Genomic DNA, 12612 nt, shown 5'->3' with positions numbered 1-12612 from the left:
GTTAAACATGCTGGTAGGCAGTGGAAGCTCTCTCTGCACTTTTTCTTTGCTAAATTGGAGGTTTACGGTACACAGGCACGGAGTGTTTTTGACAGCAGCATCTTTGAAAGATGCCTTGAGGATCTGTCCTTACTTCTGGAAAGGTATCCATGGTAAATGTGTTGCAAGAATAGGGTGGAGGACTCCTCCAGGCAAAAGCCAGAAAAGGGCTTCTGGTGCCTCCCAGAAGGAGAGGAGGGGCTTTGTTTCCCCTCTGGGGAGGTGGGATGGTGCCCTCCCATCCTAGTCACCCTGGTCGTGAGGAGGGTGGGGCTCTGTCTCCCAAGGGGAAAAAAGAAAGAATAGGGTGGAAATTATGAAGTTTGCAGAGCAATGTGGTCTTAAACTCATACAGTGACCCTTCCCAGGAATGCTAATTAAAACCCCAGAGTTTCGGCCAATGGTGGACGAGTCGTGATGGAGTAGGACCGCAGTGGGGCTCTCATTAGGGTGTGTGATCCGAGCGCTGGCCTGGAACACGTCCAGGAAGGTGTCTGGCCAGCCAGGAGGACCTGCATCATGCAAATGAAAGCTAGAGGAGCCGAATCCACACCAAGCCTTCAGCTCAGCAAGATGTAACAATTGTACATACACGAGCACCCAGCATCAGAGCAGCTAAAGACAAACATTTTCTGAAGGGAGAAACAGACAACTGCACAGTGACGGGGGGGGGGACTTGAACACCCCCACTTTCAGCAATGAAGTGGCCACCCAGACACAATCGGCAAGGAAGCGCTGGACTTGAACTGTGCCAAGCCCTTTGCTTCTCCATTAGTGAGCAGCTGCTCTGGGTGGAACGTGTATGGGAAACACAGGACATGCTCTTGGCCATCAGAACGTGTGCCTGCCTGGTGTTCAGAGAGCTCAGTAATAATGCAGTAATGTGAGTAACACAAGAATAGTTTGTGTAGTAGAAGGGACGGCACGTGGAGAGGGGAAGGGCTGTCTAAAGACCGAGAGTGAGCTGGCCTGAGCTGCATGTCTGGGAATGGTTGGTAGGGGAGAGGGGGGGCGGTGGGAGACCCTTCCAGGCACGGGGTGGCAGGCAGTGAACCCTGTGTTGATAGGATGGGCTGAACCCGGCCGCTGGGGCTCGGTTAGAAGGCTCTCGGATACTAAGTTAAGGACTGTGGGTTTCATCTGTAGAAACCGGGTGGGGTAAGGGCCGTGTTGGCATTTTTGAGGAGGGGGATGGAGTGACCAAATGGGACATTAATCAGACAAGCAGACGGGAAGTAGGCTTCCTGCCGCAAGGGACTTGATTAGGCTGCCGGCACGTGAGAGGTGTCAGGGTGGTGATGTGGGAATGAATTGCAAAGGATGGTTGTTAAGAGAGGTTTCAAAGGATGAAAGGATGTGCCAGGTTAGGCATCCAAGTTGACCTCAAGATTACAAGCTGGGAGACTTGTCACTGAGGCCACAGTCACTGAGGAAAATGTGTTAAATGGAATATTATCCAGGCCTCGCAGAGCTCTATGCTCACTGACCCCCACCTGTCAGCTTGCCCAGCACAGATGGCAGCTGTCTTGGCTATGATGGATATTACATGTTGTGATTCTTGGACTCGCTTTATGCTTTTTGTAATTGAACTAAAAAAAAAAATGGGTTTGCAAACCTTTCTTTAGCCAATCCAAGTACACGTGTAACTTCTCCCACCTTTTTTTTTTGGACCTTAGGTTGACCCCAAAGATTGGCTTCCCATGGAGCGAGATCAGGAACATCTCTTTCAATGACAAGAAGTTTGTCATCAAGCCCATCGACAAGAAGGCTCCTGTAAGTCCACGGCAGTTACCGTTACTGTTTTCCATTCTGGCAGCCAAACGCGTCTCCAAGATAACAGATTTCTGTGTGTGACAAGGAGCCAGTGATTTCAGAACTACCTGTGCAGGGGCCGATGGGCAGAGGGGAGGAGTTTGTTCTCTACTCGGAAATCTGGTCTTAAAAAAACTGCTGCTTGAAGGAATTCTCTTACCCTTCTTAGAGCCCGTTGTGAATTTTACCAAAATTATGGTTCGGAAAAGGACTTCGTCTCTTGGGTAATTTTTGTTCCACAGTTAACAGCGTTAGGCTGGGAGACACACGTCTGGGAGCCCTCCTGGACTTGGCCGCGCTTGCTGATGGCTAACGCTCAGGGGACAGCGTGTGGCATTGCTGTCCAGCTGTTCCTCCCATGGGGGTTAGTCCTAAGGGGAAAACAGAGGTCTGAACACCATGGGGTCAAGCATTGTCCTTACTGAGGGACAGTTGCAGCACTCCTGCTGTTTGCAAACTCTTGACTCCTGCTCCATGGGTAGCTGAACAGTTGTTGTAAATGAAACAAGCATTTAATACAGACTCTCGGGCGCCATGGTAACAGGTCACATTAACATGCGGCACCACGGACCGAGGGCATAGTGTACCCGCGTGATGTGGGCGGTGACGTGGGGCGGCGAGGAGAGCCTGCGACCCGTACAGGCTGCACTTGAGATGTTACTGATTGTTCAGAGCATTTTTTTAAGATGTTTACGGACAGAAGCAGGAATTCTAGGTCGACTGTTGAATTAAGTTGTGTGTGTTTTCAAATTGAGTTTAATTTAGCTTTTGCAAAGCTGGAAGGGTATAATCATAAACTCCCAAGCAGAGGCAGTTGTAACGCACTGGGTTGAGTTAGTCGAGTGTACTTTTACTATAATCTGGTTTTATGTGAAGCCATCACTTAAAGGGGAAAAAAGGGAGAAGCCTTTGCAGGTCGCGTGCTGCCTGTCAGGTGCGACTCTAGGATGGTGGGCACAGCAGAGCAGGGTGGGTCCCGCCCTGTGAAGTATAGACGCCAGTGGAGAGATGAAACAGGGAAATGAGGACAGTGCCCTCTGGCAGTTCCGTTGCAGTTAACAGCACAGTTGCACAAATCCGGATGGAGATGAGAGGTGGGGGGTGGGCAATGGCTTCAGATGGCTGGGTTCCGGGATGGGGGGCTCCTGGAGGAGGTGGTCTCCGCCCAGGCACCTTGTGGTGTGGTGGAGTAAAGGGCTGGTTTGGAGGAACAAGTGAGTCCCTGAGGCCCCCAGACCTCCCAGGGCTGCTTTGCCCAGTCTCAGGCTTTGTGCCTGAGGTAGTAGAGAATTTCCAAGTTTACACTTTAACTTAGAAGGGAGAAAAGGAACCCCAAAGGTCGCCTTACTACACAGGGAGGGACCCCGGAGCACATGTGGAGGGCAGCGCCCAGGGAGCCCCCAGGTGAGCCCCAGCCCCGTGCCCAGGCCAGGTGGCTCCTCCTCCCGGCCGGCCGCTCAGATGCAGCAGTCTGGGGCCACGTGTTGACTCCTGTGCTGGGAACTTCTGGTCGTGAACAGTCAGCCCTGACGCAAGGGTGGCCCTGTTTTGGGCCGAGACAGCTGGCTCCCCTTGGAAAAGGGCCTCTTGTTCGTGCCCCATGGAAACAGCAGAAGGGTGGAGACCTGCCCTCGACGGCAAGCCCTGCCCAGCCGATCGAAGCAGGGGGCAGCCCGGAGGCTCCCCTGCTTCTTTGGGGCCTTGGATTCACTTTCTTCAAGCTTTCCTGGTTTCTGTTTTGAGGATCTTGTTCTCTTGCCAGAGTTAGCCTGCCCCGAGTCGCATCAGGAGGCCTGGGCTGGAGATGTGGATTTAGAAATCTCTGAATATTAGCCTTTAGTTTTTAACTTGAAGTCAGAAACTGGCCACCTTCAAAGGCAGCACAAGGAGTTTCCTCGTCTCCCGTGCACCGATGGGTGCTCTTTGCCATCCCCGGCACTCACAGGCCCTGTGTCCAGGCAGCTGTGTGCTCTGGGGAGTGTCACCTGCACTTCTGACCCTTGATTTTTTTTTTTTTCCTTTAAGTGACATTTTTCATTAGTTTCTTTGCAAATACTTGGGAACCACAGCCAGGGCCCACCTGGGTAGCACGGCTGTGCCGTCGAGAGGTGGCTTTCCCCTGTGTAACAGGAGAAAGGTGGGTAATAAAAATACCTGTTTCTCCCTGCTCCTTGGGAAACCCGATGACTTAATAACAAGCCTGTAAACCCCAAGGAGAGCCCCACCCAGGAAGTCCGTGGGCTCCGGGGCTTGCCGTCATTCCCTCCCCAGCGTTTGTGGACAGGTGGAGAGACCGAGGCCTAAGTAGGTCCTTCCTGGGCGTGTCGGCCAGCTCACCTGGCAGGTTCCTGTAGGCTTCAGGAGTCCTGGGGATATGCAGCGCTGGTCCCTTGTTTCAGACCACCCTCCCCTGTTCCAGTCTTGGCGTCTGGATGTGGAGGGCACTGTGATTCCCAGGAGCAAGGAAAGCAGGAAGAGGAAGCAGATAACTTTAACTTTTAGGCAGAGTTTCTAAACCACACTGTTCCTCTGTCACCTGTGTTAGCCACACGGGTGACCAGGAGCCAAGAAAGAAGACTCTGTGTCCCAGACCCAGGCGGTCCCAGAGTCAGAAAGCCCTTGGGTGCTGTGATTTCTGTTGTTTTCAAGAAGGCTTTCCAGTAGCAGTGTCGTAAGGCAGCCCAAAGTCTGAGCCAGGCGTTTCTTTATCAGCCAGCTTTCCTGTGCCAGACGCCTTTCTCAGTCCCCAGGAATATTTTGTGACTCAGTCCTGACAACAAAGCCGCTGATTGTACAGCTGAAGACCCTGAGGCTCTCCGAGTGGCAGAGGGACTTGCCCAGGGTCATGGGGTCAGACATGGCAGGGCCGCGTGAACTGTTGCCCGGCAAGTAGGTGTCCACACAGAGCAAGGGAGAGGTAAGCGAACATGGCCCAGCGCTCCAAGAGGCTGTCCCGGGATGGAATATAAAGGACAGGCTGGCAGGGTGAGGCGCTGGCATCCCCTGTGGCCGATGTCTCCCCTCGGCTACAGGGGGCACCAAAGTGACAGCCACGGAGGAGGAGAAGCAAGCTGGGGGTGCTGTGGCCGCTGGTGTGTGGGATTGGACACGACAGGCCGAGGAGGGGGTACCATGTAGGCCTGCTCCTGGTGAGAGCGCAGCTGAGGGGAAGGGGAGTCAGCCGGAAGGCCTTCATGTGCGCCAGGACATTCGTATGGGGTCCTGGAGCTGCCCGGCTGGCACTGAAGTTCCGGCAGTGCCCCGGTTCGCTGGCAGTGGTGGGAAGTGAAAGGTTGAGGTGGAGGAGATGGAAACTCAAATAGGAGAAGTTACGCTGTCCAGGCAAGAATCAGGGATGGGGCCACTGGGGGCTGGAGAGGTCAGAGGAGGATGTCCGCCGCTGGTCCAGCCGGGGGTTCTGGCGTGTGCACACATGGATGTGCACTGACCACACACAGTCCCTCTGCTTGTCCTGGAGGATGCTCGCCCCCTCACAGAGGACACCCGCCCCCACCGCCCCACCCCGTCGCTGGGGTCAGCAGCTTTCCCTCTCGCCTTTTACACAAGGAATCTAGAACTGGGTGGGATCAGGTTTGGGAGAAGCCAGCCAGAGGCCCGGCGTCCCCGAGTCAGAGTTCGCCCTGCTCTGTCCTGCAGGACTTCGTGTTCTACGCCCCCCGCCTGCGGATCAACAAGCGGATCCTGCAGCTCTGCATGGGGAACCATGAGCTGTACATGCGCCGCCGGAAGCCCGACACCATTGAGGTGCAGCAGATGAAGGCCCAGGCCCGGGAGGAGAAGCACCAGAAGCAGCTGGAGAGGTGAGGGGGCGGGGTGATGGGGAAAGGGGCGGGGCAGAATGGTGAGGGGGCGGGGCTGGCGGTTCCCAGTGTGCGGGCCCCCTGAGGCGGGGAGCCATCAGGGCACTTGGGGTCAGTGGTGTCACCAGTGTCCTCTGCTGGGTGGACGGGCCTGGGGCTTGGATGAGCAGGCTGCTGTGTGGACACCATGCTTACCTTCCCTCCTGGAAACAGGCAGCAGTTGGAAACCGAGAAGAAGAGGAGAGAAACCGTGGAGCGAGAAAAAGAGCAGATGATGCGTGAGAAGGAGGAGCTGATGCTCAGGCTTCAGGACTACGAGGAAAAAACCAGGAAGGCTGAGAAAGGTGGGTGGGGCCTCCTGGGAGGAGGGGCTCTGGTCCGGTTGTGATGGGAGGGTCGGATAGTGGTCACACAGGCAACCCAGAGGGACCCCTCTCCGTTAAGCTCACACCCAAAGTAGAGACTTGCAGAAGAGACATGATAAAGTGGTTATTTGGATTAGAAGCTAGTTCTGTGGGTTCTGTCCCAAATGCTTCTGGATGTAATCCTTTTAAATTTCCCTGGGGTCCCTTGGGGTGAGGTTTGAATTATCCCCCTGTTCCTGATGAGGATGCAGAGGTTCGCAAAGGCAGAGCGCTCTGCCGAGCTCACCCAAGCCGTGCTGCACGGCTCACGTTCTAAGCCGAGAGCCAGGCGAGCAGTCCCGATCTCTTGAGTTTGAGAGCAGCCGGGCGAGGGTTCACCCAGCCTGGAGGGTGGGGGGGTGTCTTCACCCTGGGGATGTGGTCCTCTGAGCCCTGAGGAACCAGCTGCCCAGTGCTCTCCACAGTGTCTTTGGGAGGAGCAGCCCCAAACCTGGTCCCCTACTCCGCAGCATTGGGGTGATTCCTGTCCAGGTCCCATCCGGTCCCCTGGGGGGAAATCAGGGCAGGACTTGAGGGTCCCCAAGCGCACCTCAAGCGGCTCTGGTTCTGCGTTCTCTCTAGAGCTCTCCGACCAGATCCAGAGAGCGCTGAAGCTGGAGGAGGAGAGGAAGCGGGCCCAGGAGGAGGCGGGGCGCCTGGAGGCTGACCGCCTGGCCGCGCTGCGTGCCAAGGAGGAGCTGGAGAGGCAGGCAGCCGACCAGATCAAGAGCCAGGAGCAGCTGGTAGGAGCCACTGGTCTCGTGCTGAGTTACAGGGAGGCTGCCCCTGGGGACTGGCAGAGTGACACCTGCCTGATGATCATTTGTACATTACGGTGGCGGGGCTGTAAAGTGATCTGAGGGTGTAAAGTGGCCGGTGGGGAGGGAGCCCCGCAGTGGTTGGCCTCGGGTGGAGGAGAGTGGACGCGGCAGCCCCAGGGACGCGCAGCCTCAGTGGGCGATGGACCCCACCGGCCAGGGATGGGGCACCATCTACCAAAATATGTGACCCTTCCTTCACAAGTGGCCTGCTGAAACCGTTCCGGAACTAATCTGGGCTTCCGTTGCTTCCCCAGGCCACAGAGCTCGCCGAGTACACCGCCAAGATCGCCCTCCTGGAGGAGGCACGGCGGCGCAAGGAGAATGAAGTGGAAGAGTGGCAGCTCCGGGTGAGCACGGGGCGCGGGCGGGGGCACGGGGCAGGGGGTCAGCAGGGGACCGCACCCTCCGGGCTCAGGATGCCCCATCAGCAACTAGCTTTAAGTCCGATTACGTGGACGCCCACAGGACGGCCAGAGTCCCCTTCTGCTTGGAACATGCATCCCCGAGGTGCGGGGGAAGACCTGCACCCTGGGGGTCTCCAGCCCCCGCGTGTCCAGCTCTGGCTACTCCTTCTTGTGCGATGGGTGGGCGGCCTCACCTCTGAGGCTCGGTTCCCCGTTGCAACACCTGGCTTGTGCTGCGCACCCCCCCGCCCCCACCCCTCTACACACACACACACACACACACTTGTGCTGTGCACCCCCCCACCCCGCTACACACACGAGGTACACACACACACACACGAGGTTTAGTTGGTTGTGGCTGTAATAGAACCACTTCCCTCCTGCCTCCCCTAGACTGCACTGTTCCTGGGGGGGCTGCCATCAAGTTTGGAGGGTAGACCTCTGTCAGTCTGTGGGGCTCCTCCCCCCCTCGCCAGCCCTTCCTCACCTGCGGTGGCCCCCTCCTCTGCCCCCAACCAGAGTTGTGTGCAGAAGATTCTGGTCCTTGGGTTTTTGAAGTGCTCAAGTATTAATGAGAGAAGTGGGTTACAAAACAGGTACAAACTAAGCACATCTCCAGGGTCAGGATGGTGGTGCAGTGCCCACCCCCCAGGCTGCTGGAAGGACTGTGGGGTGAGAATGGGTGTGAGCCACGTGCTGACAGGCAGGGAGGAGCTTGATAAGCAACGCCCACCCGGCCACCGGAGGAAAGTAAAATCCTACATCAAAAACCCTTCAGTGGCTGGAGGGCTTCATCATATTTTTTTTTTTCAAAAGTATATACAATAAGCATATACAGGGATTGTAAAGAAGTTAAAGTACTTAGAAAAGTGTCTCCCTTCTCTCGGTGCAGTTGACCCCGGTCTCCAGACCCGGGGGCGGCTGCACAAACGGTGGGCCGGCCACCAGGTCAGCCAGAGCCTAGCCCTCTGCTCGGCACTGCTGCAGCCTGCCGCATCCAGGCAGCGGGGGAAGGGAGGGTGCAGGCACGGACAGTGGGTCTTCAGTTAAAAGGTGGTTCTTAAGGATTCAAGCCCGAGGTTCTCTGTGAAAGTTCTCACCTGCCTCTCAACCTGCTTCCCAAGGCCAAGGAAGCCCAGGATGACCTGGTGAAGACCCGGGAGGAGCTGCACCTGGTGATGACCGCGCCGCCGCCGCCACCGGTGTACGAGCCGGTGAACTACCACGTGCATGAGGGCCCGCAGGAGGAGGGCACGGAGCTGAGCGCCGAGCTGTCCAGCGAGGGCATCCTGGACGACCGCAACGAGGAGAAGCGCATCACCGAGGCCGAGAAGAACGAGCGCGTGCAGCGGCAGCTGATGGTGAGGGCCCGGGGATGGCGGGGGGCGGGGCGCCGCGGGGCGGGGCGCCCAGGCGGGTCACCTGGCTGACCACGGGCCACTTCCCGTTGCAGACTCTGACCAGTGAGCTGTCCCAGGCCAGAGACGAGAACAAGCGGACCCACAACGACATCATCCACAATGAGAACATGAGGCAAGGCCGGGACAAGTACAAGACGCTGCGGCAGATCCGGCAAGGCAACACCAAGCAGCGCATCGACGAGTTCGAGGCCATGTGAAGGGTCGGGCCTCGGCTCCGCGCGGCGGCCAGTCCGCGCCGCCCCGCGCCGCCCCCAGCCCTCTGGCCGCCACCCTCTCCCTGCTCCGGGTCCTTCACCAAAAGAGCAGTTGCTTCAGTGGGAATGTTCTGGGGCCGGGACCGGCGGCAGTTTCCCTGGTTTATTTTTCCCAATGGTATCATAGTGCCAAACAGGCCTGATTCTTATTTTTATTTTTATTGAATCACTTCCTGTTTTTTTTTTTTTTTGCTTGGAGCAGGATGAAATCAATTAAGGAAAGATGCCTATAAAGTCTGAAATAACTAACTCCTCCATGCTGGCATGTGTGATACGAGATTCAGTATAATTAAAACCACATCGTGGCTTATATTCTGTGCCATACTTTTTTTCTATCTGAAACTAGCCGAAATTGATTTTCTTGATTTCTATGAAGGATCCACCTCTGTATATTTGTTTTTTGAAGGGTGAAAAGTTTGACGCACTCCCTACGCACACACACCATTTCCTTCCTCTGAGGCCTTCAGTTCAGTTGACAAAATCCTGTGATCATTGGATCCCTCAGGATAAACAACGCTGGATACTGTACTCTGGATAATTTTTTTTTTTTTTTTTGCTTAACAGGTAGAGGGCTACATTGTTGGACTCACACACCTAAATAATCAGCTATAGAGTATAGTATTTATATGTAAGCGATAACATGGGTTTGTAACATTAGTTTAAAAAAGGGAAAGTTTCATTCTGTATATTTTGTTACCTTTTACAGAATAATAAAAGAATTACATATTAAAAACCACGGCCCTGAACCTGAAATGACCTGAGAGCAGTGAGGAGGCCGGTCGGCTGCCGTCTTCATCTCGGAAATGACTTCTTGTTGTTGGTTTTGTTTTTAGTGTTCTTCGTGTGTGTAACTGACTATGCGCGCATTTGAATTTTCTGTCAGAGCTGCTTATTTGCAACACACACACAGGCTGTTCTGATCATTCACACGCCAGCCGTGAGGGCCCTTCTGACCTGGTCAGGATCTCGGTCCTTCCACAAGCAGAACCTTCCCCTGACCTCCTCCTGCTCCCAAGCACGTCCATGAAGAGCCGGTAGCTGTCTGCTCATTCCCAGCCTTCCCATCCACACTCTGTTCTGTCCTTTCTCCGACCCACCATCTGCACAGCCTGGCAACTGCGCTGAGAGGCCGCCACCCCTCGGGTGACCCTTACTGGCCGAAATGACTCCCATGGGGTCAGCTGACCACCTCCAGAAACAGTTTTCCACAGCCAAGGGGGGAGGAATTAGGTACTCACCATGTTCTTTCCTCTTTGAAAGACATAATTTCACTGCTAAGCGCAGGGGGACCAGGGTACCTGGTGAACATTTATTGAAATCTGGTCATTTTGTACATCTCTCAAAGCACAGACAACCAACCTGAGACTCAGTAATGTATATACATCAATGATTGACCTGTTTAACTTAAATACACACAGAAGGGTCTGGAAGACCATCTCAGTGGTGGGCTGGCTACAGACAGGCAGCCTCACACTCCCGAGGGACCCCCGCCCAGCGCGTGTCCACACCCAGCCCCGCAGCGCTTGAGCAGCAGTCAGTGCAGGATGAGGGTCATGTCTGTCCATAGGTTGGGGCTGGAAAGGACTTTCTGCCACTGGAGCTTTGCCTGTGAGCTTGTGTGCGCGCCGCCCGGAAGGTCCTCCTCTGTGTGAGCAAAGGGACAGGTTAGTGATGGGGCTACAGGTTGGTGATGGCAGCCGGGGGATGCCCACCGGCCCTTCTCAGCAAAGTGGAAAGTACTTTTTCTCTGCAACTTCAGATGAAAATGTGCCCCGCCGGTGAGTAAGGGAGAGGACCTACCCCTAACAGCAGGTGTGGACATGCTCAGGTGTCCTCCCCAGGGGCCGACAGGCCTCCAAAAGCCTGGGGCTTCTTCCCTGCAGTTTGGAAGTAAGGAGAGGACAGCTTTGGGTTGTTTCTTCCAGAAGGGGGTCGAAGGGCTTAATATATCACTGTGGCTGCAGACAGGTGAAGGGCTAGGCTAGCTTGCAGAGAGGAGTTGCCTTCCGTGAGAAGAGGGTGCCGTGGACAGGGTTCCTTCTAAGGCTAATCGAACCATGAGACTGGTTTCTCCCCAGTGGTCTCAGAGGCCCTGGGAGCGTATCTGGATATCCTGGTAGTTGCAGCATTTTGGGAGCCTCGCTGCCCCAGGAAAAGCCAGCACTCTGAGCAAGACTGAAAAGCATCGCCCTCTAGTCCTTCCGTTAATGAGATCATTTCTGAATCGCTGTTTGTTTGGGTTAAGAAGATATTCTCCTTTAAGAAAATAATCCTTTCATGATTGACGCCAGAAACAAAAGCAAAGGCTGTACCCAGCCCATTTTGAGACCTGTAATTTTTTGTTTCTTTAGCAGATCTAAATCCGATTTAAATCGTTGAAATACTTTGCTGTATTATCGCTCAGTTGTAAAAACTAAACTACCATTTATGGTGGGTAAGGAAATGGCAACCCGCTCCAGTACTCTTGCCTGGAGAAGCCAACGGACAGAGGAGCCTAGCGGGCTACAGTCTCATGGGGTCACAAGAGTCGGACACGAATTAGTGACCAAACCACCAGGCAGTTTCAGAGCCAGTTAAGTCACCTGCCACCATGGAAACACTGTTTTTAATGGTATGAATGTTAGGGCGGTCACTTACTCAAACCAAGCCTGGCACCTCCCAGGAAGCGGTCGTTCACCCCGAAGGTGGCCTGGTCCCAAATGGTCAGTTCTAGGCTGGACTGCCTCAGCTGCGAAGGGGTGACGCCTTTGAAAATGAAGGAATGCTTCCACTGGGGACAGGCTTGCTTCTTCAGGACGGGGGACTTGAGTCTCAACCTCTGCTGGTCTGGCAGAGTGAGACAGCTGCACAGGGAAACAGATTCAAAACCCGTAAGCTCAGCCCGCCATGTGCCCCCGCTCCCTGTTGCTACTTGCTCCTTGGAGAGACCACGTGTTCGGAAAGTGCTCATAAACCCACCGCAGAACAGAAATTGTAAGCAAGGAGCGAGCGTGGGAATTTCGAGACCTGGCTCTGTGATCTCTCACTAGGATGTTCCAACTTTCAGGGTCGAATTCTGCTCCGAGGATTAAGAGTGCTTTGGGATTCTAGGCCACGTGGCCCTAGTCTTAATCTGCCTCCTTGGTGTGACCACCACCAGGCTCGTCAGACCTGCTACCCAGGGAGCAGCACTCTGTACACACATTATCTCTTTTAACCTTGTTCTCAGACAAAAGAAATCCAGGAGGGCTAAGTCAGTCGCTTGCTCAAGGCCGTACAGATAAGTGGCAGGCTTAGGACACGAACCCAGTTCTATCTAGACAAGGTAAACTGTCATTTTTCCATTATGTCACTGACTGGGGATTTGGCAGTTCTATATAATTATTAACTGTTTGCTTTACTGTTGGAGACACCGTTAAACCCGTAGTGAATGAGAATGAGACGGGCAGAGTCATCCATCTTACTGTTAATCCGAGAGGAGATGTCAGTGTCGAGCTAAATTAACGTTTACTAATCATATTGCTTTCTCCATGTTCCCCTCAGTCACCAGTGCCATCACTGGTGTCACAGTAAGGACTGATAAGATTAGGGTTTAGTTTAAAATGTATTCCAAATCTAGCTTCAGCACGCCTGAGTCCCACGAATTCTCGGAAACTA

General features: G+C 54.5%; 2 protein-coding genes across 5 annotated transcripts in view; one reads left to right on the top strand and one right to left on the bottom strand.

Annotated features, from left to right (window-relative positions):
* The window catches only part of EZR (ezrin), a 45971-nt gene extending 36268 nt beyond the window's left edge, over positions 1-9703 (top strand). The window contains 7 exon segments of one of the 2 annotated variants that reach the window (NM_174217.2): positions 1716-1812; positions 5509-5672; positions 5886-6016; positions 6659-6819; positions 7152-7244; positions 8426-8662; positions 8755-9703. In NM_174217.2, the coding sequence (NP_776642.1) occupies positions 1716-1812; positions 5509-5672; positions 5886-6016; positions 6659-6819; positions 7152-7244; positions 8426-8662; positions 8755-8919 (1048 nt within the window). In that variant the 3' untranslated portion in view covers positions 8920-9703. 2 annotated transcript variants of the gene reach the window in all.
* A 554-nt stretch (positions 9704-10257) lies between these two features.
* SYTL3 (synaptotagmin like 3) overlaps positions 10258-12612 on the bottom strand; it is a 95987-nt gene continuing 93632 nt past the window's right edge. For all 3 annotated transcript variants that reach the window (XM_024997126.2, XM_010800728.4, XM_059889971.1), the window contains 2 exons: positions 11614-11819; positions 10258-10620 (listed from right to left, as the gene is read on the bottom strand). In XM_024997126.2, coding sequence (XP_024852894.1) covers positions 10511-10620; positions 11614-11819 — 316 coding nt within the window. In that variant the 3' untranslated portion in view covers positions 10258-10510. The remainder of the gene's footprint in view (positions 10621-11613; positions 11820-12612) is intronic.

Source organism: Bos taurus, chromosome 9, assembly GCF_002263795.3.
Source record: "Bos taurus isolate L1 Dominette 01449 registration number 42190680 breed Hereford chromosome 9, ARS-UCD2.0, whole genome shotgun sequence".
In the NCBI taxonomy this organism is placed as follows: domain Eukaryota; kingdom Metazoa; phylum Chordata; class Mammalia; order Artiodactyla; family Bovidae; genus Bos; species Bos taurus.
This window is presented reverse-complemented; position numbering and strand designations above follow the sequence as displayed.